The 26208-nt window shown below is 46.1% G+C and overlaps 2 protein-coding genes across 4 annotated transcripts in view; one reads left to right on the forward strand and one right to left on the reverse strand.

Moving 5' to 3' along the window:
* Positions 1–24545, forward strand: LOC138675132 (prostaglandin-E(2) 9-reductase-like). The gene is made up of 9 exons (XM_069763124.1): positions 1–371; positions 15775–15942; positions 16342–16458; positions 17245–17322; positions 17411–17533; positions 23501–23610; positions 23970–24135; positions 24222–24304; positions 24387–24545. The coding sequence occupies exons 1-9, from the start codon at positions 285–287 to the stop codon at positions 24427–24429; spliced, it is 975 nt and encodes a 324-aa protein (XP_069619225.1). The 5' UTR covers positions 1–284; the 3' UTR covers positions 24430–24545.
* The window catches only part of LOC138675128 (aldo-keto reductase family 1 member C1-like), a 5912-nt gene continuing 4234 nt past the window's right edge, over positions 24531–26208 (reverse strand). For 2 of the 3 annotated variants that reach the window (XM_069763119.1, XM_069763118.1), the window contains exon 9: positions 24531–26199. In XM_069763119.1, coding sequence (XP_069619220.1) covers positions 26157–26199 — 43 coding nt within the window. In that variant the 3' untranslated portion in view covers positions 24531–26156. The remainder of the gene's footprint in view (positions 26200–26208) is intronic. The other variant, XM_069763120.1, reaches the window with a different exon arrangement.

The following is a 26208-nucleotide window of genomic DNA, read 5'->3' on the forward strand; positions in this document are numbered from 1 at the left end:
CATTATGTAGCTAAACGCATTGACATCATGGGCTCAGAGTGAATTTGAATTTGCAGAACATGTTTTTTTTTCCACCGGTCGAAGGCGTGGTTCTTGTAGTAAAGAATTGAAAACATTCAGCCTCTCATTTTTCATATGTTATCTCTGACTGCCAAGAATTTGAATGCCTGCAAAACAAATGGCACAACTAGCACGGAGGGAGTGAGACGCGCTCTGAATACAGAATATATAAAAAAGTGCAAGAGAAATAGACGATCACTGACGTGTCAGAGCCCAGACTTGAGATGGAGCTCCGAGAAGATTCCTACGTTACGCTGACTGATGGCCATAAGATGCCAGTAATTGGTTTTGGCACCTACGCACCACGACAAGTGAGTGAATGCATGATTGAGGGTGGGATGATATTATTGTACTGACTTGTTGCATGGAGGGTAGATGTTGGAAAGGATCCCATACTTCTAGCTAGAGCCAAGAGATTCTTTGAGACCTTTTTATGGATCAGGATGACCAATCTCATCTATGATTTCAATGAAAAATTACGCAGCAGCTCTGACCATTGGTGCTCAAGATCATGGCCAAAAACTTGAGGGTCCTACATCACTAGATGGACTCCTTATTATGTCCATCAACCTTTATTTTGAACCCATTTACATTTTGGGTAGGATTTTGGGCTCCACATTAATTTGGACCCAGTGATGGAAATTGAAGCCTTGTGGCTCCATTTCAAAATCTCCAACAGGGTCCTAACATGTCTATATGTTATGTCTATAGAAGAAGAGATTAGAACCGATTCTGAAACTTATTTTGTGAAAAACTTAAGGATATGGAATTTCATCCAGTGCAATCCATTGGCATAAGTTATATAGGGTACTTCATGGCTACCAGTTTTAGTCAGTATGTATAGGGATCTTCCACCTCTTAATTGTTTACTCCAATGATCTTTGGCCTTTCGGCGCTTGGTATCTTTGGTGTCTTCTGGCACCTGGCTTCTTTAGCTTCATCTTTGCTGACTTGGCCTTGACCTCTTGGTCTAGCCATTGCAGGTAACACCAAAGATGCCAGGTGCAGGAAGATGCCAAAGATGGCCACGTAAAGACTAGTGACAACACCGAGGAAGACAGATAGAATGGAGAAGGTCTATGCAGTAGGGTTGAGCGAAACGGGTCGAACATTTTCAAAAGTCGCCGACTTTTGGCTAAGTCGGGGTTTCATGAAACCCGATCCGACCCCTGTGCGGGGTCGGCCATGCGGTACGCGACTTTCGCGCCAAAGTCGCGTTTCAATGACGCGAAAAGCGCCATTTCTCAGCCAATGAAGGTAAACGCAGAGTGTGGGCAGCGTGATGACATAGGTCCTGGTCCCCACCATCTTAGAGAAGGGCATTGCAGTGATTGGCTTGCTGTCTGCGACGTCACAGGGGCTATAAAGAGGCGTTCCCGCCGACCGCCATCTTACTGCTGCTGATCTGAGCTTAGGGAGAGGTTGCTGCCGCTTTGTCAGAAGCAGGGATAGCGTTAGGCAGGGTCCATTAACCACAAAACCGCTTGTGCTGCAGCGATTTGCACTGTCCAACACCACCCTCGGTGTGCAGGGACAGTGGAAGTTTTTTTTTTTTTTTTTTCCCCTCAGCGCTGTAGCTCATTGGGCTGCCCTAGAAGGCTCCCTGATTGCTGCATTGCTGTGTGTACGCCGCTGTGCAAACCAACTGCTTTTTTCAAAGCACAAATCCTCTTGTTCCTTCCTTTCTGCACAGCTATCTTTTTTGTTTGTCCACACTTTTTATTTGATTTGTGCATCAGTCCACTCCTTATTGCTGCCTGCCATACCTGGCTGAGATTACTGCAGGCAGGGAGATAGTAGCTGCCTGCCATACCTGGCTGAGATTACTGCAGGCAGGGAGATAGTAATTGTAGGACATTCCCTGTTTTTTTTTTTTTTTTTTTTTTGGTAGGAGATTAAGATTGGCAATTTGGCATTTCTGCTAGAGTGCCATCCCTGTGTGTGCCATCTCTCTCACATAGTGGGCCATAGAAAGCCTTTTCATTTTTCTGTATTTTTTTTTGTGGGGTGTATAAATTCTCCCTGATAAAAATACAGTGGGAGATTAATATTGGCCTTTGGGCTTGTGTGCCAGTCCTGAGTGTGCCATCTCTCTCACAAATAGTGGGCCATAGAAAGCCTATTTTATTTTTTTTGGGGTTTTATAAATTCTCCCTGAAAAAAAGGGAGATTAATATTGGCCTCTGGGCTTGTGTGCCAGTCCTGAGCGTGCCATCTGTGCCAGCCCTGAGCGTGCCATCTCTCTCACAAATAGTGGGCCATAGAAAGCCTATTTATTTTTTTTTTTGGTTTTATAAATTCTCCCTTAAAAAAAGGGAGATTAATATTGGCCTCTGGGCTTGTGTGCCAGTCCTGAGCGTGCCATCTGTGCCAGCCCTGAGCGTGCCATCTCTCTCACAAATAGTGGGCCATAGAAAGCCTATTTAATTTTTTTTTTTGTTTTATAAATTTTCCCTGAAAAAAGGGAGATTAATATTGGCCTCTGGGCTTGTGTGCCAGTTGTGAGCGTGCCATCTGTGCCAGTCCTGAGCGTGCCATCTCTCTCACAAATAGTGGGCCATAGAAAGCCTATTTAAATTTTTTTTTGGTTTTATAAATTCTCCCAGAAAAAAAGGGAGATTAATATTGGCCTCTGGGCTTCTGTGCCAGTCCTGAGCGTGCCATCTGTGCCAGTCCTGAGCGTCCCATCTCTCTCACAAATAGTGGGCCATAGAAAGCCTATTTTATTTTTTTTGGGGGTTTTATAATTTCTCCCTGAAAAAAAGGGAGATTAATATTGGCCTCTGGGCTTGTGTGCCAGTCCTGAGCGTGCCATCTGTGCCAGCCCTGAGCGTGCCATCTCTCTCACAAATAGTGGGCCATAGAAAGCCTATTTATTTTTTTTTTTTGTTTTATAAATTTTCCCTGAAAAAAGGGAGATTAATATTGGCCTCTGGGCTTGTGTGCCAGTTGTGAGCGTGCCATCTGTGCCAGTCCTGAGCGTGCCATCTCTCTCACAAATAGTGGGCCATAGAAAGCCTATTTAAATATTTTTTTGGTTTTATAAATTCTCCCAGAAAAAAAGGGAGATTAATATTGGCCTCTGGGCTTCTGTGCCAGTCCTGAGCGTGCCATCTGTGCCAGTCCTGAGCGTCCCATCTCTCTCACAAATAGTGGGCCATAGAAAGCCTATTTTATTTTTTTTTTGGGTTTTAGAAATTCTCCCTGGAAAAAAAAAGGGAGATTAATATTGCCCTTTGGGCTTGTGTGCCAGTACTAAGCGTTCCATCTCTCTCTCTCTCTCTCTCTCTCAGTCAGTGGGCCATAGAACGCCTATTTTTGGTTTTATTTGTTTTATAAATTCTCCCTGAAAAAATCATTTTATTTTATTTGGTTTCTAAATTCTTCCTGATAAAATCTTTTTTTTTTTATTATTTTTTTTTCTAAAGTCTCCCTGAAAAAAAAAAAAAAAAACAGTGGGAGATTAATATTGGCCTTTCTGCTTGTGTGCCAGTCTTGACTCCTGGGTGTGCCATCTCTCTCTCTCTCTCTCTCTCTCTCTCTCTCTCTCTCTCCAATTGTGGTCCATAGAAAGCCTATATTTTTTTTCCTTGATTTGGGTTCTAAAATCTACCAGAGAAAATAACTACATCAATCATTGGTAGAAAAATATTGGCCTCTGGGTTTGTGTGCCACTCCTGACTCCTGTGTGCGTCATCTCTCAGTCAGTGGGCCATAGAACGCCTATTTTTGTTTTTATTTGTTTTATAAATTCTCCCTGAAAAAATCATTTTATTTTATTTGGTTTCTAAATTCTTCCTGATAAAATCATATTTTTTTTATTATTTTTTTTTCTAAAGTCTCCCTGAAAAAAAAAAAAAAAAACAGTGGGAGATTAATATTGGCCTTTCTGCTTGTGTGCCAGTCTTGACTCCTGGGTGCGTCATCTCTCAGTCAGTGGGCCATAGAACGCCTATTTTTGGTTTTATTTGTTTTCTAAATTCTCCCTGAAAAAATCATTTTATTTTATTTGGTTTCTAAATTCTTCCTGATAAAATCACATTTTTTTTATTATTTTTTTTTCTAAAGTCTCCCTGAAAAAAAAAAAAAAACACAGTGGGAGATTAATATTGGCCTTTCTGCTTGTGTGCCAGTCTTGACTCCTGGGTGCGTCATCTCTCAGTCAGTGGGCCATAGAACGCCTATTTTTGGTTTTATTTGTTTTCTAAATTCTCCCTGAAAAAATCATTTTATTTTATTTGGTTTCTAAATTCTTCCTGATAAAATCATATTTTTTTTATTATTTTTTTTTCTAAAGTCTCCCTGAAAAAAAAAAAAAAAAAACAACCAAAAAAAACAGTGGGAGATTAATATTGGCCTTTCTGCTTGTGTGCCAGTCTTGACTCCTGGGTGTGCCATCTCTCTCTCTCTCTCTCTCTCTCTCTCTCTCTCTCTCCAATTGTGGTCCATAGAAAGCCTATATTTTTTTTCCTTGATTTGGGTTCTAAAATCTACCAGAGAAAATAACTACATCAATCATTGGTAGAAAAATATTGGCCTCTGGGTTTGTGTGCCACTCCTGACTCCTGTGTGCGTCATCTCTCAGTCAGTGGGCCATAGAACGCCTATTTTTGTTTTTATTTGTTTTATAAATTCTCCCTGAAAAAATCATTTTATTTTATTTGGTTTCTAAATTCTTCCTGATAAAATCATATTTTTTTTATTATTTTTTTTTCTAAAGTCTCCCTGAAAAAAAAAAAAAAAAAAAAAAAACAGTGGGAGATTAATATTGGCCTTTCTGCTTGTGTGCCAGTCTTGACTCCTGGGTGTGCCATCTCTCTCTCTCTCTCTCTCTCTCTCCAATTGTGGTCCATAGAAAGCCTACATTTTTTTTCCTTGATTTGGGTTCCAAAATCTACCAGAGAAAATAACTCCATCAATCATTGGTAGAAAAATATTGGCCTCTGGGCTTGTGTGCCACTCCTGATTCCTGTGTGCGTCATCTCTCACTCAGTGGCCCATAGAAAGCATATAGTTTGTTACATTTGTTTTCTAAATTCTCCCTGCAAAAATCTTTTTTTTTTTTTTTGGGGGGTTTCTAAAGTGTTCCTGAAAAAAATAAAAATAAAAAAAAAATAATAGTGTGACATTAATATTAACATTTGTGCTTCAGTGACAGTCCTGCGTGTGGGGCATCTCTCTAATTTGCAGCCACCAAAAAAAGAGTGTGTAACATTGGGCCTGATTTTCGCTGTGGTCTCACCAACCTGTAAAGGGGTAGCTAAATCATACTGAAGTTATAGCTCACCGTGTAAGTTGTGTGACTACAACAAATAACGTTAGTTTGGTTACGTTTTTAAAACAATGAGGAAGTCTAGTGGAAGAGGTCGTGGCCGGGGGCGTTCATTGTCAGCTGGTAATGAGGGTAGTGGTAGTGGTGGAGCATCAGGTGGTCGTGGGGGAAAAAATATTGCACCTAAGTCTGGAGCTGTGGAGCCAGGTTCGTCGTCCGGCTACACAAGGCCTCGAACGCTCCCTTTTCTGGGATTAGGAAAACCGCTTTTAAAGCCGGAGCAGCAAGAGCAAGTTTTGGCTTATCTTGCTGACTCAGCCTCTAGCTCTTTTGCCTCATCTCGTGAAACTGGTAAAAGTAAAAGCAGCGCGTCGTTAGTGGATGTTCACGGTCAGGGACAAGTCACTTCCTTGTCCTCTTCAGCAAAAACAACAACAGAGAAGAATGCAGCAGGCGACACAACGGGTTACTCCATGGAGCTCTTTACACATACCGTCCCTGGCTTAGAAAGTGAAGCAGTTAACAGTCCATGCCCATTACAAATTGAATCTGACATGGAGTGCACTGACGCACAGCCACAGCCAGACTACTATGCTGGTCCTTTGACTCAGACCACAACATTGCCCTCGCAGGGTGCTGATCAAGAATCAGACCCTGATGAGACTATGTTGCCCCATCACGAACGCTATACCACCGAACGACACGGTGACACAGACGAAGTTGCGCAGGAGGTACAAGAAGAGTTATTAGATGACCCAGTTCTTGACCCCGATTGGCAGCCATTGGGGGAACAGGGTGCAGGCGGCAGCAGTTCTGAAGCAGAGGAGGAGGAGGGGCCGCAGCAGGCATCAACATCGCCACAGGTTCCATCTGCCGGGCCCGTATCTTGCCCAAAACGCGTGGCAAAGCCAAAACCTGGTGGAGGACAGCGTGGCCATCCGGTTAAAGCTCAGTCTGCAATGCCTGAAAAGGTATCCGATGCTAGAAAGAGTGCAGTCTGGCATTTTTTTAAACAACATCCAATTGATCAGCGCAAAGTCATCTGTCAAAAATGTTCTACTTCCTTAAGCAGAGGTCAGAATCTGAAAAGTCTCAATACTAGTTGCATGCATAGACATTTAACCACCATGCATTTGAAAGCTTGGACTAACTACCAAACGTCCCTTAAGGTTGTTGCACCCTCGGCCAATGAAGCTAGTCATCAACGCAACATCCCTTCCGGCAGTGTAGGACCACCATTTAGCGCACCACCTGCTGTATCTGTGCAGGTATCTTTGCCAGGCCAAAGCAGTCAGGGTCAGGGAATCACCAGTTTCGTAGTAGGAAACACTGCATCTAGGGCACCGGCGGCAACAATACCATCTCCCACCGTCTCTCAGTCTGCCATGTCCACCGGCACCCCCGCTAGTTCCACGATCTCCAGCTCTCCAGTCCAGCTCACCCTACATGAGACTATGGTTAGAAAAAGGAAATACTTAGCCTCGCATCCGCGTACACAGGGTTTGAACGCCCACATAGCTAGACTAATCTCGTTAGAGATGATGCCCTACCGGTTAGTTGAAAGCGAAGCTTTCAAAGACCTGATGGACTACGCTGTACCACGCTACGAGCTACCCAGTCGACACTTTTTTTCCAGAAAAGCCATCCCAGCCCTCCACCAGCATGTTAAAGAGCGCATCGTCCATGCACTCAGGCAATCTGTGAGCACAAAGGTGCACCTGACAACAGATGCATGGACCAGTAGGCATGGCCAGGGACGTTACGTGTCCATCACGGCACACTGGGTAAATGTGGTGGATTCAGGGTCCACAGGGGACAGCAAGTTTGGGACAGTTCTGCCTAGCCCACGGTCTAGTAAACAGTTGTCTGTAGCCGTTCGCACCCCCTCCTCCTCCTCCTCCTCCTCGTCCTCCTGCAGAAGCAAGAGCTCGTCCACAGACCGCAGTCGCACAAACACTCCATCCGCACCTGCCACTGTTGCACACCAGGTCTCCCATTATGGGGCAGCTACTGGCATACGTCAGCAGGCTGTATTGGCTATGAAGTGTTTGGGCGACAATAGACACACCGCGGAAGTTCTGTCCGAGTTCTTGCAGCAAGAAACGCAGTCGTGGCTGGGCACTGTAGATCTTGAGGCAGGCAAGGTAGTGAGTGATAACGGAAGGAATTTCATGGCTGCCATCTCCCTTTCCCAACTGAAACACATTCCTTGCCTGGCTCACACCTTAAACCTGGTGGTGCAGTGCTTCCTGAAAAGTTATCCGGGGTTATCCGACCTGCTCCTCAAAGTGCGTGGACTTTGCGCACATATCCGCCGTTCGCCTGTACACTCCAGCCGTATGCAGACCTATCAGCGTTCTTTGAACCTTCCCCAGCATCGCCTAATCATAGACGTTGCAACAAGGTGGAACTCAACACTGCACATGCTTCAGAGACTGTGCGAACAGAGGCGGGCTGTTATGTTTTTGTGGGAGGATACACATACACGGGCAGGCAGTAGGATGGCAGACATGGAGTTGTCAGGTGTGCAGTGGTCGAAGATTCAAGACATGTGTCAAGTCCTTCAGTGTTTTGAGGAATGCACACGGCTGGTTAGTGCAGACAACGCCATAATAAGCATGAGCATCCCCCTAATGCGTCTGCTGATGCAAAGTTTGACGCACATAAAGGATCAGGCGTCTGCACCAGAGGAAGAGGAAAGCCTTGATGACAGTCAGCGATTGTCTGGTCAGGGCAGTGTACATGACGAGGTACCGGGCGAAGAGGAGGTGGAGGATGAGGAGGATGATGGGGATGAGTATATTTTTAATGAGGAAGCTTTCCCGGGGGCACGGGAAATTGGTGGCGTGGCAAGGCCGGGTTCTGGTTTTTTGAGGGACACAAGTGACGTAGATTTGCCTGCAACTGCCCCTCAACCAAGCACAACCGCAGATTTGACAACGGGAACTTTGGCCCACATGGCGGATTATGCCTTGCGTATCCTCAAAAGGGACACACGCATTACAAAAATGATGAACGATGACGATTACTGGTTGGCCTGCCTCCTTGATCCTCGCTATAAAGGCAAATTGCAAAATATTATGCCACATGAGAACTTGGAACTAATATTAGCAACAAAACAATCAACTCTTGTTGACCGTTTGCTTCTGGCATTCCCTGCACACAGCGCCCGTGATCGTTCTCACACGAGCTCCAGGGGCCAGCAGACCAGAGGTGTTAGAGGGGCAGAAATCAGAAGTGGCGTTGGCCAGAGGGGTTTTCTGACCAGGTTGTGGAGTGATTTTTCTATGACCGCAGACAGGACAGGTACTGCAGCATCAATTCAAAGTGACAGGAGACAACATTTGTCCAGTATGGTTACAAACTATTTTTCATCCCTTATCGACGTTCTCCCTCAACCGTCATTCCCATTTGATTACTGGGCATCCAAATTAGACACCTGGCCAGAATTGGCAGAATATGCATTGCAGGAGCTTGCTTGCCCGGCAGCTAGTGTCCTATCAGAAAGAGTATTCAGTGCTGCAGGTTCAATACTAACAGAAAAAAGGACTCGTCTGGCTACCCAAAATGTAGATGATCTAACCTTCATTAAAATGAACCACAACTGGATTTCAAAATCTTTTGCCCCACCCTGCCCGGCTGACACCTAGCTTTCCTATGAAAAGGTCTTGCCTGTGGACTATTCTGAATGACTTTTCCAATCTCGTAATTTTCTTCACCTGATTGTCCAGCATACGACTTGTTTCCACCTCACGAAATGGCCAAACTCCCCACACGGGCCCGTGCTATCGCCACTTTGCGCTTGGACCCTTGAGAGTGCTGTTTGTCTGAAGAGGTGGGTGTGGCCGCTTTTGGTCGACGGCACTGCCACTGGGTCCCTCATAGTACAATAAAGTGTCTCTGGCGGTGGTGGTGCGCACCCAACGTCAGACACACCGTTGTAATATGAGGGGCCCTGTGCCTGTAACGCCGGCCACAAGACAGTTCCCCCCCCCCAGCTCAAACAGTGCTCTACCACTAGCAAAATTATCTCTCACAGCTTCACCAATGTGTAGTCTAGGCGCTGACATCCTTCAATGCCTGGCACTGACAATACCATTGTTTTGACATTTTTGTTATGTTAGGCCTTCGAAGCCTGTCTGCGGTCCCTTCTTTCTACAACTACTACACTGACCAGGCCACTGCTGGCCGTGTTACCCTGGAACCAATTTAAAAGTGCCTACAGTCAGCCCAATTTTGTTATGTTAGGCCTTCGAAGACTGTCTGCCGTCACTCCTTCCACTAGACTTCCACTGACCATACACTGCTGCCCATGTACCCCTGGAACCAATTTAAAGTGCCTACAGCCAGCCCAATTTTGTTATGTTAGGCCTTCGAAGCCTGTCTGCGGTCACTCCTTCCACTAGACTTCCACTGACCAGACCACTGCTGCCCGTGTACCCCTGGAACCAATTTAAAAGTGCCTACAGCCAGCCCAAGTTTGTTATGTTAGGCCTTGGAAGCCTGTCTGCGGTCACTCCTTCCACTAGACTTCCACTGACCAGACCACTGCTGCCCGTGTACCCCTGGAACCAATTTAAAAGTGCCTACAGCCAGCCCAAGTTTGTTATGTTAGGCCTTGGAAGCCTGTCTGCGGTCACTCCTTCCACTAGACTTCCACTGACCAGACCACTGCTGCCCGTGTACCCCTGGAACCAATTTAAAAGTGCCTACAGCCAGCCCAAGTTTGTTATGTTAGGCCTTCGAAGCCTGTCTGCGGTCCATTCTTTCAACTACTACTACACTGACCAGGTCACTGCTGCCCGTGTACCCCTGGAACCAATTTAAAAGTGCCTACAGCCAGCCCAAGTTTGTTATGTTAGGCCTTGGAAGCCTGTCTGCGGTCACTCCTTCCACTAGACTTCCACTGACCAGACCACTGCTGCCCGTGTACCCCTGGAACCAATTTAAAAGTGCCTACAGCCAGCCCAAGTTTGTTATGTTAGGCCTTGGAAGCCTGTCTGCGGTCACTCCTTCCACTAGGCCTCCACTGACCACACCACTGCTGTCCGTGTACCCCTGGAACCAATTTAAAATTGCCTACAGCCATGTGTTATTATTTTAGGCCTTCGATGCCTGTCTGCGGTCACTCCTTCCACTAGGCCTCCACTGACCACACCACTGCTGCCCGTGTACCCCTGGAACCAATTTAAAATTGCCTACAGCCAGCCCAATTTTTTTATTTTAGGCCTTCGATGCCTGTCTGCGGTCCATTCTTTCAACTACTACTACACTGACCAGGTCACTGCTGCCCGTGTACCCCTGGAACCAATTTAAAATTGCCTACAGCCAGCCCAATTTTTTTATTTTAGGCCTTCGATGCCTGTCTGCGGTCCATTCTTTCAACTACTACTACACTGACCAGGTCACTGCTGCCCGTCTACCCCTGGAACCAATTTAAAATTGCCTACAGCCATGTGTTATTATTTTAGGCCTTCGATGCCTGTCTGCGGTCACTCCTTCCACTAGGCCTCCACTGACCACACCACTGCTGTCCGTGTACCCCTGGAACCAATTTAAAATTGCCTACAGCCAGCCCAATTTTTTTATTTTAGGCCTTCGATGCCTGTCTGCGGTCCATTCTTTCAACTACTACTACACTGACCAGGTCACTGCTGCCCGTCTACCCCTGGAACCAATTTAAAATTGCCTACAGCCATGTGTTATTATTTTAGGCCTTCGATGCCTGTCTGCGGTCACTCCTTCCACTAGGCCTCCACTGACCACACCACTGCTGTCCGTGTACCCCTGGAACCAATTTAAAATTGCCTACAGCCATGTGTTATTATTTTAGGCCTTCGATGCCTGTCTGCGGTCACTCCTTCCACTAGGCCTCCACTGACCACACCACTGCTGTCCGTGTACCCCTGGAACCAATTTAAAATTGCCTACAGCCAGCCCAATTTTTTTATTTTAGGCCTTCGATGCCTGTCTGCGGTCCATTCTTTCAACTACTACTACACTGACCAGGTCACTGCTGCCCGTGTACCCCTGGAACCAATTTAAAATTGCCTACAGCCAGCCCAATTTTTTTATTTTAGGCCTTCGATGCCTGTCTGCGGTCCATTCTTTCAACTACTACTACACTGACCAGGTCACTGCTGCCCGTGTACCCCTGGAACCAATTTAAAATTGCCTACAGCCATGTGTTATTATTTTAGGCCTTCGATGCCTGTCTGCGGTCACTCCTTCCACTAGGCCTCCACTGACCAGACCACTGCTGCCCGTGTACCCCTGGAACCAATTTAAAAGTGCCTACAGCCAGCCCAAGTTTGTTATGTTAGGCCTTGGAAGCCTGTCTGCGGTCACTCCTTCCACTAGACTTCCACTGACCAGACCACTGCTGCCCGTGTACCCCTGGAACCAATTTAAAAGTGCCTACAGCCAGCCCAAGTTTGTTATGTTAGGCCTTCGAAGCCTGTCTGCGGTCCATTCTTTCAACTACTACTACACTGACCAGGTCACTGCTGCCCGTGTACCCCTGGAACCAATTTAAAAGTGCCTACAGCCAGCCCAAGTTTGTTATGTTAGGCCTTGGAAGCCTGTCTGCGGTCACTCCTTCCACTAGACTTCCACTGACCAGACCACTGCTGCCCGTGTACCCCTGGAACCAATTTAAAAGTGCCTACAGCCAGCCCAAGTTTGTTATGTTAGGCCTTGGAAGCCTGTCTGCGGTCACTCCTTCCACTAGGCCTCCACTGACCACACCACTGCTGTCCGTGTACCCCTGGAACCAATTTAAAATTGCCTACAGCCATGTGTTATTATTTTAGGCCTTCGATGCCTGTCTGCGGTCACTCCTTCCACTAGGCCTCCACTGACCACACCACTGCTGCCCGTGTACCCCTGGAACCAATTTAAAATTGCCTACAGCCAGCCCAATTTTTTTATTTTAGGCCTTCGATGCCTGTCTGCGGTCCATTCTTTCAACTACTACTACACTGACCAGGTCACTGCTGCCCGTGTACCCCTGGAACCAATTTAAAATTGCCTACAGCCAGCCCAATTTTTTTATTTTAGGCCTTCGATGCCTGTCTGCGGTCCATTCTTTCAACTACTACTACACTGACCAGGTCACTGCTGCCCGTCTACCCCTGGAACCAATTTAAAATTGCCTACAGCCATGTGTTATTATTTTAGGCCTTCGATGCCTGTCTGCGGTCACTCCTTCCACTAGGCCTCCACTGACCACACCACTGCTGTCCGTGTACCCCTGGAACCAATTTAAAATTGCCTACAGCCAGCCCAATTTTTTTATTTTAGGCCTTCGATGCCTGTCTGCGGTCCATTCTTTCAACTACTACTACACTGACCAGGTCACTGCTGCCCGTCTACCCCTGGAACCAATTTAAAATTGCCTACAGCCATGTGTTATTATTTTAGGCCTTCGATGCCTGTCTGCGGTCACTCCTTCCACTAGGCCTCCACTGACCACACCACTGCTGTCCGTGTACCCCTGGAACCAATTTAAAATTGCCTACAGCCATGTGTTATTATTTTAGGCCTTCGATGCCTGTCTGCGGTCACTCCTTCCACTAGGCCTCCACTGACCACACCACTGCTGTCCGTGTACCCCTGGAACCAATTTAAAATTGCCTACAGCCAGCCCAATTTTTTTATTTTAGGCCTTCGATGCCTGTCTGCGGTCCATTCTTTCAACTACTACTACACTGACCAGGTCACTGCTGCCCGTGTACCCCTGGAACCAATTTAAAATTGCCTACAGCCAGCCCAATTTTTTTATTTTAGGCCTTCGATGCCTGTCTGCGGTCCATTCTTTCAACTACTACTACACTGACCAGGTCACTGCTGCCCGTGTACCCCTGGAACCAATTTAAAATTGCCTACAGCCATGTGTTATTATTTTAGGCCTTCGATGCCTGTCTGCGGTCACTCCTTCCACTAGGCCTCCACTGACCACACCACTGCTGTCCGTGTACCCCTGGAACCAATTTAAAATTGCCTACAGCCATGTGTTTTTATTTTAGGCCTTCGATGCCTGTCTGCGGTCCATTCTTTCAACTACTACTACACTGACCAGGGCACTGCTGGCCGTGTACCCCTGGAACCAACATCAGAAAATATAAAAATAAGTATTTTGCTTATAAAAAAGAAAATACTGGTGAGATATCAAATGCAGACATTTTAACATTAAAAACAAACACACAACTAAAATCTGGTACAGTACTAAAAATGGCCACCAGCTACAATTACTTTCTCCTGCAAGTAGTTAACTGAAAGTTTTTTTAAATTGAAAACACACATATGGCATCCACCGAGTGTTGTCCTGTCGCGTCTTCTTTATATTATTGCCGAGAAGATGCAAAATAATGAAAATAATAAAATCATTAATTACCAAAATAATAGAGAAAGTCAACACCACATTGCAAATAAACATTCATTCCAAATAAAGAAGCAGGGCGCGTCCGAGGGTGAGTATATACCTAATAAGAATCTAATCACCCTCGGACGCGCAATGCTTATTTCCAACAGCCTTCCTTCCTAAGAATCATCCCTTCCGTGGTGTAGAGAGACGTTGTGTTACACTCCAAGGTGTTCCCCAGGTTGCCTTTCCTGAGCTTCGATCTACCGGCTCTCGTTTAGTAGTTGTTGGAAACTACGCTGCATTAGGCCTTCAAATTGGGTATGGGGTGTAGAGAGATGGTGTGTTCCACTCCAAGGTGTTCCCCAGGTTGCCTTTCCTGAGCTTCGATCTTCCGGCTCTCGTTTAGTAGTTGTTGGAAACTACGCTGCATTAGGCCTTCAAATTGGGTATGGGGTGTAGCGAGAGGGTGTGTTACACTCCAAGGTGTTCCCCAGGTTGCCTTTCCTGAGCTTCGATCTTCCGGCTCTCGTTTAGTAGTTCTTGGAAACTACACTGCATTAGACCTTCAAATTGGGTATGGGGTGTAGAGAGAGGGTGTGTTACACTCTAAGGTGTTCCCCAGGTTTCCTTGCCATTGCTTCGGTCTTCCGACTCTCGTTTAGTAGTTGTAGAAAAGTACACTGCATTAGGCCATACAAAATGGGTATGGGGTGGAGAGAGATGGTGTGTTACACTCCAAGGTGTTCCCCAGGTTGCCTTTCCTGAGCTTCTATCTTCAGGCTCTCATTAAATTGTGGTTAAATGGAACAACTGCATTTGGCGTACTAGTTGGTTTGGGGCCTACTATCGGTGTCTGCCACTCCTTGCTGTTCTCCTCCACTGAACAAAGCTGTGCCGCCTGTTTACTACGGTTGCCAATTTTGAACTGCATTTCGACTACTTACTGATTTGGCCCTACTCTCTGTGTCAGCCTCTCATTCCAGTTGTCCTCCACTGCAATGCCCCCTGGTTATTCCTGTGTTACCAATTTTGAACTGCATTTAGCCCACTTTCTTCTTTGGGCCTATATCTGTGTTTCCACTTCATCGTGCCCATTGCCCAGCCAGTGATAGATGAGTCTGCTGGTACATTGACCCATAACGCAACATTCCCCGTGCACGCTACACAACAACATTGTGACCCTGCTGAAAGTCAGGTTGCTCTTCCCGCATACCATACCACCTTACACGGGGACAAAGAGGAAGGTGCAGATGAAAGTGCAGGTTCCTTCATCAGGTGGGGGGAGGAATACTAGTTGGCGACGTCACTGGCACAGGGCCTCTCATAGTACGCAAAAGTGTTGCTGCCGGTGGGAGGCGCCCCCGCCGTGCAAACACACCGCTGTACTTTGAGGGGCCCTGTGCCAGTGCCAATGCCAACGAGTGGGCCCCCCCTGCTTGCTCAGGTTCACAGCACTTGCAAAGTTGAAATACTTACCTCTCCCTGCTCCACTGCCGTGACGTGGTCCAGATTTCCTGGGCCCACTAATTACTTGAACCAGCCCTACCCCCCACAACTTTAGCCAAATGACCCCCAATTTCAAATGCCTTCCAATTATTATAAGGTAAATTACGCTTGACAAGCTTCATTAAGAAGAATGGATGGTTTTGACATTAAAATGGGCACTCTAGGTGTTTTCCTGGCCCCCACTCACTGCCGACTATGCTGCCCCATTGACTTGCATTGGGTTTCGTGTTTCGGTCGATCCCGACTTTACGTCATAATCGGCCGATTTCACTCGACCCGACTTTGGACATAGTCGGGTTTCGCAAAACCCGGCTCGACTCTAAAAAGGTCAAGGTCGCTCAACTCTACTATGCAGTGGTACAGGTGAGGTCCCAGTGACTAAGTTTTTTTTTCACATGTATTATCCTCAGAGCATAGCACAGTACATTCAATAAATTCGATGCAAATCTAATTTGATGGCAACATTTTAGCAATTCTGAATAATTAGAACTTTGGTACATTCACTCAATCACTAATAAAATTGGTGAAATTAGTTAGTATGAGTTGAACTGTAAAACAAAGTTCTTTTTAGTTTCCCAAGAACTTGGCAGAAGATGGGGTAAAGGTTGCCCTGGAAGTTGGGTATCGTCACATTGACTGTGCCTTCATCTACGGGAATGAGGTTGAGGTTGGCCGAGCCATCAAACAGAAGATTGCGGATGGGACGGTGAAGAGAGAAGATGTTTTCTACACTGGGAAGGTATGGAGAAACTTACTTTAAAAGTTGCTCCTCATAAAAACCAGACGTTAAAGACCATTAGGAAATGGAGGTTGGCCCCAGAATATCCTATAAGTCTGAATAGATAAGTGAGGCCATTCATATTGTTGCAACTTTTATGCATATATTAACAGAACATGTGATTATATAAGACTTCATAATGGAATTTGATATCTTCCTCACTTTCCAGATGCTTTTGGAAACCTCCTCCGCTCCTGGAAAAAGTCAGAGCAACCTAGTAAATAGAAAGCAGTAAGGATAAGATAGGTGGGGGGGGGAGGGGATAGGAAGGGGATGCAGCTGCAATTTCTTAATGAGTGAAACAGCCAAAATGAGGAAATGATACATTTAGCCTTTGGTGGTTTCGATGTTTTCTTTCAGCTCTGGTCCACTTTCCAAGCTCCGGATAGAGTCCGTCCAGCTCTTGAAGAATCCCTGAAAGATCTTGACCTCGATTATATGGATTTGTTCCTAATACACAACCCAATTGAACTCAAGGTCAGTGTAAAGAGGACGGAATGCAAAAAAAAATATGGAACCAAGTAATATATATCATCTAATAAAAATACTGAATAATTCAGCAAGGCATAGAGGAAGCCTTCTCCACTGCTGCGGGGCAGGCAGGTGGCACTTGGAGATTTAAGACCTGGTTGGAAACCCCTACCTCGTTGCACTACATAATAGATTACTACAGTCAGTGTAGGGTCTCTAGACAGTACAATTGTTTTAATCAGGTCTTTATAAGATCATAACAATTGTTAGAGTGATGGAAGGCAACATTTTCTAGACTGTTGGATACCATAATAGCGGTCAACCACTCTACTGGTTGTAGAACGCTTTCGGAAAGTCCAAGAAGTGTCCCATTTCTTTGGAAATTGGCAAATCTTGGCCTCATCGAAAATGCCCAAAACCTCTCAGAAATCAGTGATCTGAGAAGGTATTTTGAGTCCCAGCATCCAATCAAACATTTGGGGAGGAGGTCTTAGAGTAATGGAGGGGTAGAAAACGGGCATGGCCTCTTGAGGCTAGAAATTATCACCATGAAGGCAAACATTTCCTAGACCAAAACCTGCAAAACCTGGATATAGATCATCGGTTCTCCTCATTAGTCTTCATAGTCCATAGGCTAGGGCTCACTCCCTGCAGTCACTACTGGGGGCAGCATATGACCTTATTGTGCTATTATTGCGTTCAGTCTACAGTATCATTATTTTTCCACCATCTTTTTGAACTTTGTATTATACTGTAAATTGGTCGACAGTTTCTGTGTAAATGTCATTTCAGCCTGGAGACGATCTCTTCCCCACTGATGAAAATGGAAAATTAATTTATCATAACACAGACATTCGAGAAATTTGGAAGGTGAAGTGCTCAGTACATTCCGATATGGTTTGGCAGTGGTCGTACTGACTTTTTACACAAAAGCAATTGATTCTTGATCATTTTTTAGGCTCTGGAGGAATGTAAAGATGCCGGGTTGGTTCGGTCCATAGGAGTTTCCAATTTTAATAAGCGTCAAATAGAATTGATCCTAAACAATCCAGAACTAAAATATAAACCAGTCTGCAACCAGGTAACTCATGAGGGGAAATGACTTTATCACTTTTTCAATACTGTAAGACCTTTTTTCATGAATCAAATAACTTTCAGATGAAAGGTTTCTGTCTGCAGTCACCACTGGGGGGAGCTCCCTGTATACAGAGATACATGATAAGATCATGCCTGCAGTCACCACTAGGGGGAGCTCACTGTATACAGAGATACATGATAAGATCATGCCTGCAGCCACCACTAGGGGGAGCTCCCTGTATACAGAGATACATGATAAGATCCTGTCTGCAGTCACCACTAGGGGGAGCTCTCTATATACAGAGATACATGATAAGATCCTGCCTGCAGCCAACACTAGGGGGAGCTCCTTGTATACAGAGATACATGATAAGATCCTGTCTGCGGTCACCACTAGGGGGAGCTCTCTATATACAGAGATACATGATAAGATCCTGCCTGCAGCCACCACTAGGGGGAGCTCCCTGTATACAGAGATACATGATAAGATCCTGCCTGCAGCCACCACTAGGGGGAGCTCCCTGTATACAGAGATACATGATAAGATCCTGCCTGCAGCCAACACTAGGGGGAGCTCCCTGTATACAGAGATACATGATAAGATCCTGCCTGCAGCCACCACTAGGGGGAGCTCCCTGTATACACAGATACATGATAAGATCCTGCCTGCAGCCAACACTAGGGGGAGCTCCCTGTATACAGAGATACATGATAAGATCCTGCCTGCAGCCACCACTAGGGGGAGCTCCCTGTATACAGAGATACATGATAAGATCCTGCCTGCAGCCACCACTAGGGGGAGCTCCCTGTATACAGAGATACATGATAAGATCCTGTCTGCAGTCACCACTAGGGGGAGCTCCCTGTATACAAAGATACATGATAAGATCCTGCCTGCAGCCACCACTAGGGGGAGCTCCCTGTATACAGAGATACATGATAAGATCCTGCCTGCAGCAACCACTAGGGGGAGCTCCCTGTATACAGAGATACATGATAAGATGCTGTCTGCAGCCACCACTAGGGGGAGCTCCCTGTATACAGAGATACATGATAAGATCCTGCCTGCAGCCAACACTAGGGGGAGCTCCCTGTATACAGAGATACATGATAAGATCCTGCCTGCAGCCACCACTAGAGGGAGCTCCCTGTATACAGAGATACATGATAAGATCCTGTCTGCAGTCACCACTAGGAGGAGCTCCCTGTATACAGAGATACATAAGATCCTGTCTGCAGCCACCACTAGGGGGAGCTCCCTGTATACAGAGATACATGATAAGATCCTGTCTGCAGTCACCACTAGGGGGAGCTTCCTGTATACAGAGATACATGATAAGATCCTGTCTGCAGTCACCACTAGGGGGAGCTCCCTGTATACAAAGATACATGATAAGATCCTGCCTGCAGCCACCACTAGGGGGAGCTCCCTGTATACAGAGATACATGATAAGATCCTGCCTGCAGCAACCACTAGGGGGAGCTCCCTGTATACAGAGATACATGATAAGATGCTGTCTGCAGCCACCACTAGGGGGAGCTCCCTGTATACAGAGATACATGATAAGATCCTGCCTGCAGCCAACACTAGGGGGAGCTCCCTGTATACAGAGATACATGATAAGATCCTGTCTGCAGCCACCACTAGGGGGAGCTCCCTGTATACAGAGATACATGATAAGATCCTGCCTGCAGCCACCACTAGGGGGAGCTCCCTGTATACAGAGATACATGATAAGATCCTGTCTGCAGTCACCACTAGGGGGAGCTCCCTGTATACAGAGATACATGATAAGATCCTGCCTGCAGCCACCACTAGGGGGAGCTCCCTGTATACAGAGATACATGATAAGATCCTGCCTGCAGCCACCACTAGGGGGAGCTCCCTGTATACAGAGATACATGATAAGATCCTGTCTGCAGCCACCACTAGGGGGAGCTCCCTGTATACAGAGATACATGATAAGATCCTGTCTGCAGCCACCACTAGGGGGAGCTCCCTGTATACAGATACATGATAAGATCCTGTCTGCAGCCACCACTAGGGGGAGCTCCCTGTATACAGAGATACATGATAAGATCCTGTCTGCAGCCACCACTAGGGGGAGCTCCCTGTATACAGATACATGATAAGATCCTGTCTGCAGCCACCACTAGGGGGAGCTCCCTGTATACAGAGATACATGATAAGATCCTGTCTGCAGTCACCACTAGGGGGAGCTCCCTGTATACAGAGATACATGATAAGATCCTGTCTGTAGCCACCACTAGGGGGAGCTCCCTGTATACAGAGATACATGATAAGATTCTGTCTGCAGACACCACTAGGGGGAGCTCCCTGCATACAGAGATACATGATAAGATCCTGTCTGCAGCCACCACTAGGGGGAGCTCCCTGTATACAGAGATACATGATAAGATCCTGTCTGCAGCCACCACTAGGGGGAGCACCCTGTATACAGAGATACATGATAAGATTCTGTTTGCAGTCACCACTAGGGGTAGCTCCCTGTATACAGAGAGACATGATAAGATGCTGTCTGCATCCACCACTAGGGGGAGCTCCCTGTATACAGAGATACATGATAAGATCCTGTCTGCAGCCACCACTAGGGGGAGCTCCCTGTATACAGAGATGCATGATAAGATCCTGTCTGCAGCCACCACTAGGGGGAGCTCCCTGTATACAGAGATGCATGATAAGATCCTGTCTGCAGTCACCACTAGGGGGAGCTCCCTGTATACAGAGATACATGATAAGATCCTGTCTGCAGCCACCACTAGGGGGAGCTCCCTGTATACAGATACATGATAAGATCCTGTCTGCAGCCACCACTAGGGGGAGCTCCCTGTATACAGAGATACATGATAAGATCCTGTCTGCAGCCACCACTAGGGGGAGCTCCCTGTATACAGAGATACATGATAAGATCCTGTCTGCAGCCTCCACTAGGGGGAGCTCCCTGAATACAGAGATACATGATAAGATCCTGTCTGCAGCCACCACTAGGGGGAGCTCCCTGTATACAGAGATGCATGATAAGATCCTGTCTGCAGCCACCACTAGGGGGAGCTCCCTGTATACAGAGATACATGATAAGATCCTGTCTGCAGCCTCCACTAGGGGGAGCTCCCTGAATACAGAGATACATGATAAGATCCTGTCTGCAGCCACCACTAGGGGGAGCTCCCTGTATACAGAGATACATGATAAGATCCTGTCTGCAGCCACCACTAGGGGGAGCTCCCTGAATACAGAGATACATGATAAGATCCTGTCTGCAGTCACCACTAGGGGGAGCTCCCTGTATACAGAGATACATGATAAGATCCTGCCTGCAGCAACCACTAGGGGGAGCTCCCTGTATACAGAGATACATGATAAGATGCTGTCTGCAGCCACCACTAGGGGGAGCTCCCTGTATACAGAGATACATGATAAGATCCTGCCTGCAGCCAACACTAGGGGGAGCTCCCTGTATACAGAGATACATGATAAGATCCTGCCTGCAGCCACCACTAGAGGGAGCTCCCTGTATACAGAGATACATGATAAGATCCTGCCTGCAGCCACCACTAGGGGGAGCTCCCTGTATACAGAGATACATGATAAGATCCTGTCTGCAGTCACCACTAGGGGGAGCTCCCTGTATACAGAGATACATGATAAGATCCTGCCTGCAGCCACCACTAGGGGGAGCTCCCTGTATACAGAGATACATGATAAGATCCTGCCTGCAGCCACCACTAGGGGGAGCTCCCTGTATACAGAGATACATGATAAGATCCTGTCTGCAGCCACCACTAGGGGGAGCTCCCTGTATACAGAGATACATGATAAGATCCTGTCTGCAGCCACCACTAGGGGGAGCTCCCTGTATACAGATACATGATAAGATCCTGTCTGCAGCCACCACTAGGGGGAGCTCCCTGTATACAGAGATACATGATAAGATCCTGTCTGCAGCCACCACTAGGGGGAGCTCCCTGTATACAGATACATGATAAGATCCTGTCTGCAGCCACCACTAGGGGGAGCTCCCTGTATACAGAGATACATGATAAGATCCTGTCTGCAGTCACCACTAGGGGGAGCTCCCTGTATACAGAGATACATGATAAGATCCTGTCTGTAGCCACCACTAGGGGGAGCTCCCTGTATACAGAGATACATGATAAGATTCTGTCTGCAGACACCACTAGGGGGAGCTCCCTGCATACAGAGATACATGATAAGATCCTGTCTGCAGCCACCACTAGGGGGAGCTCCCTGTATACAGAGATACATGATAAGATCCTGTCTGCAGCCACCACTAGGGGGAGCACCCTGTATACAGAGATACATGATAAGATTCTGTTTGCAGTCACCACTAGGGGTAGCTCCCTGTATACAGAGAGACATGATAAGATGCTGTCTGCATCCACCACTAGGGGGAGCTCCCTGTATACAGAGATACATGATAAGATCCTGTCTGCAGCCACCACTAGGGGGAGCTCCCTGTATACAGAGATGCATGATAAGATCCTGTCTGCAGCCACCACTAGGGGGAGCTCCCTGTATACAGAGATGCATGATAAGATCCTGTCTGCAGTCACCACTAGGGGGAGCTCCCTGTATACAGAGATACATGATAAGATCCTGTCTGCAGCCACCACTAGGGGGAGCTCCCTGTATACAGATACATGATAAGATCCTGTCTGCAGCCACCACTAGGGGGAGCTCCCTGTATACAGAGATACATGATAAGATCCTGTCTGCAGCCACCACTAGGGGGAGCTCCCTGTATACAGAGATACATGATAAGATCCTGTCTGCAGCCTCCACTAGGGGGAGCTCCCTGAATACAGAGATACATGATAAGATCCTGTCTGCAGCCACCACTAGGGGGAGCTCCCTGTATACAGAGATGCATGATAAGATCCTGTCTGCAGCCACCACTAGGGGGAGCTCCCTGTATACAGAGATACATGATAAGATCCTGTCTGCAGCCTCCACTAGGGGGAGCTCCCTGAATACAGAGATACATGATAAGATCCTGTCTGCAGCCACCACTAGGGGGAGCTCCCTGTATACAGAGATACATGATAAGATCCTGTCTGCAGCCTCCACTAGGGGGAGCTCCCTGAATACAGAGATACATGATAAGATCCTGTCTGCAGTCACCACTAGGGGGAGCTCCCTGTATACAGAGATACATGATAAGATTCTGTTTGCAGTCACCACTAGGGGTAGCTCCCTGTATACAGAGATACATGATAAGATGCTGTCTGCAGCCACCACTAGGGGGAGCTCCCTGTATACAGAGATACATGATAAGATCCTGTCTGCAGCCATCACTAGGGGGAGCTCCCTGTATACAGAGATACATGATAAGATCCTGTCTGCAGCCTCCACTAGGGGGAGCTCCCTGTATACAGAGATACATGATAAGATGCTGTCTGCAGCCACCACTAGGGGGAGCTCCCTGTATACAGAGATACATGATAAGATCCTGTCTGCAGCCACCACTAGGGGGAGCTCCCTGTATACAGAGATACATGATAAGATCCTGTCTGCAGTCACCACTAGGGGGAGCTCCCTGTATACAGAGATACATGATAAGATCCTGTCTGCAGCCACCACTAGGGGGAGCTCCCTGTATACAGAGATACATGATAAGATGCTGTCTGCAGCCACCACTAGGGGGAGCTCCCTGTATACAGAGATACATGATAAGATCCTGTCTGCAGCCACCACTAGGGGGAGCTCCCTGTATACAGAGATACATGATAAGATTCTGTCTGCAGCCACCACTAGGGGGAGCTCCCTGTATACAGAGACACATGATAAGATCCTGTCTGCAGCCACCTCTAGGGGGAGCTTTTTGTATACAAAGATACTAGACACGACTTGTAGACAGGTATGGCGTTGTTGTTTCTAGAAGAAAAAGTCTCTAATTCTAAAAATATCTATTATTTTTTCTTCTTCAAGGTGGAGTGTCACATTTACCTAAATCAAAGCAAACTCCTGGAGTTCCTTAAGTCTCATGGTATTGTACTGGTGGCGTACAGCGTACTGGGCTCAAGCAGGGATGAGAAATGGTAGGATATAAACTATGGTGGATGTTCCTTCTTCTTACACCCAGGGTGTACAATTGACATCTATCAATATATGTGCAAATCCGTAGTATTCACCAAAAACTGGCTACTGCATTTCCTGCTTCTGCTTTTATACTGGCTCTAATCCAGCAAATTACTGGAAATCCAAGACTTATTTGATTTGCATTGAATCAATTCACTCATCTCTAGTGAACTGCTGTGCCTTATGGTCATTAACTATAGTGTCCCGTAGGGCGAAGGCAGGTCTACCTGACAAAAAGTTTTAACCCCCTACCCACCCATTGTACTTAAAAAATCTAAAGTTTTGATTGGAGAACCTCCACTCATATAGTGTCTTATAGGACTGACCAGGATTCTCCAGTTCTATTGGAAGATCCCGTGCTGAACGCTATAGCAAAAAAGCTCGTCCGGACCCCCGCTCAGTTGGCCCTGAGATACCTACTACAGAAGGGGATCGTTGTCCTGGCAAAGAGCTTCACCCCAACCCGAATCAAACAGAATTTTCAGGTGAGTTGGCACAGATACGATCCAGGTTAGCTAGATGCACCCCGTGCCTCCCCCATGCTTTACATTGCATCTCATCCATATTTCAGGTCTTTGACTTCCAATTAAGCGATGAAGAAATGAAGACCCTGGACGGCCTGAACAAAAATATGCGTTATATTACTACTCAACAGTAAGTAAATGTTAATTAGGGGAAGTAAATATATCCGCCTTCGTCAGTCCTGCTTCTAACGACCCTTTATTATATTCTGCAGATGGCAGGATCATCCTAAATACCCCTTCCTCGATGAATATTAAAGGACTTACCTTGTGCCAGGAGCCCCCAACAGGATGGACCCTGATTATGTCACGTGGGAAAAACCATTAATCATAATAAATATAAAATAATAAAATACAGATTATTTTAAAATGAAGATTATTTTATTGTTATTGATGTACGATACATATAATAGAATTTTACTTATTATAAAACCCTAAAAAAAAACATTAGTGACGACCAAATGCATAAAAAAAAGAATTATGAAAAAGTGCGAATGATTTATTTCTAGCAGTATATGACTGCACTGATGTGTCTGCACTGTATATAGGGTAGCATTATTACACTGTATATAAAATTATTAATTATATATATATATAATTATGTGTGGCTGTACTGTATATAAGGTCATGTGTCATCACTGTAGAGGAATGTATCTGGCACTGGGTATGGTGGTTGATAAATGAGGATAGTCTTCCCAGACAGACACAAAACATGAACTTAATATAAACTAATAATATTCAATGAAATATCCATCATGTGCCCAGAGGACATTTGGCCTTTGTACTAAAGATCCCTGGCCCATAAAGGAGCCATTATAAACTAGATGTGCAAACAACATTCTCTTAAATGGATTATCCATGAATAAGATAAAATAGCCCCAGTAATGTCCTGCAAACTGCAGCCGGTCTAGTCACATGCATATACAGACAGCAGTATGAAGAAATACTACTCACCGTGACCTGTGTCTCAACTGACAGAGGAGCTGTATCACAAGCACATATACTGTTGCTGCTGGAGAGAAGAAATAACTCTTCACTAGTGATGAGCGAATATACTCTTTACTCGAGATTTCCCGAGCACGCTTGGGTGTCCTACGAGTATTTTTTAGTGCTCGGAAATTTTGTTTTTATTGCCGAAGCTGAATGATTTACATATGTTAGCCAGCATAAGTTCATGTGGGGGTTGCCTGGTTGCTAGGGAATCCCCACATGTACTTATGCTGGCTAACAGATGTAAATCATTCAGCTGCGGCAAGAAAAACTAAATCTCCGAGCACTAAAAAATACTCGGAGGACCCCCCGGGCGTGCTCGGGAAATCTCGAGTAACGAGTATATTCGCTCATCACTACTCTTCACCTCTGATCTTTGACCACAGAGGACTGAGGCTGGTAAAAAAAAAAAATACGTTATGATCAGTGAATATAGGAGAAATTTTTTTTACTTCTCATGTTATAGCCCTTCTCCTCTGTCAGTTGAGACACAGGTCTCACGAGCTGTGTTTCTTAAGACTGCTTTAACCTTTCCTGACACATGACGATGACGAGCTTCCATTAAAATTATGTGACGGGACCCATTTTATCAGACTAAATGTCAGCAGAACCAATAATTTCCACTGGATAAGCCCACCACTTAATCGTTATGGAGATCTTCTGACTGTCCCCCGACAGATGTCTTAGGTGAGTAGGGTGAGGCAAGTTAAATGCCAATCATTTTGTACTCACAGATTATGAGAAGCCGCCAGAGGCATTGACTTACACCGCCTTCCCAAAAGTCAAAACATCAGCTGACCTCAAAAGGGGCAAGGCTTAGTAAAGCCACTCCCAGAGTGGGCGGACCTCTCTATTTAAAGGGACGAGCTGGCGAGGCTTAAGTATCCTATATTTTATGATGTAAGTTGGCTAAATGTTCAGGATGTCTCTTCTGACACAAATTTCTCGAGAGGACTAGATTTATAGGGTGAATCCAGGGTGACTGTCCAATGAACCTAGTACTCATCGTGAAAGGGATAATTGGGCTGTTCTTTCCAACTAAAATGA

Source organism: Ranitomeya imitator, chromosome 4, assembly GCF_032444005.1.
Source record: "Ranitomeya imitator isolate aRanImi1 chromosome 4, aRanImi1.pri, whole genome shotgun sequence".
Classification (NCBI taxonomy): Eukaryota; Metazoa; Chordata; class Amphibia; order Anura; family Dendrobatidae; genus Ranitomeya; species Ranitomeya imitator.

What these genes read in the sequence shown, in the direction of transcription:
- LOC138675132 (XM_069763124.1), top strand. Translation starts at nt 285, where the DNA reads ATGGAGCTCCGAGAAGATTCCTACGTTACGCTGACTGATGGCCATAAG. An exon ending in ATGTTTTCTACACTGGGAAG is followed by an intron (nt 15,943 to 16,341) that starts GTATGGAGAAAC and finishes GTTTTCTTTCAG; the next exon opens with CTCTGGTCCACTTTCCAAGC. An exon ending in ACAACCCAATTGAACTCAAG is followed by an intron (nt 16,459 to 17,244) that starts GTCAGTGTAAAG and finishes ATGTCATTTCAG; the next exon opens with CCTGGAGACGATCTCTTCCC.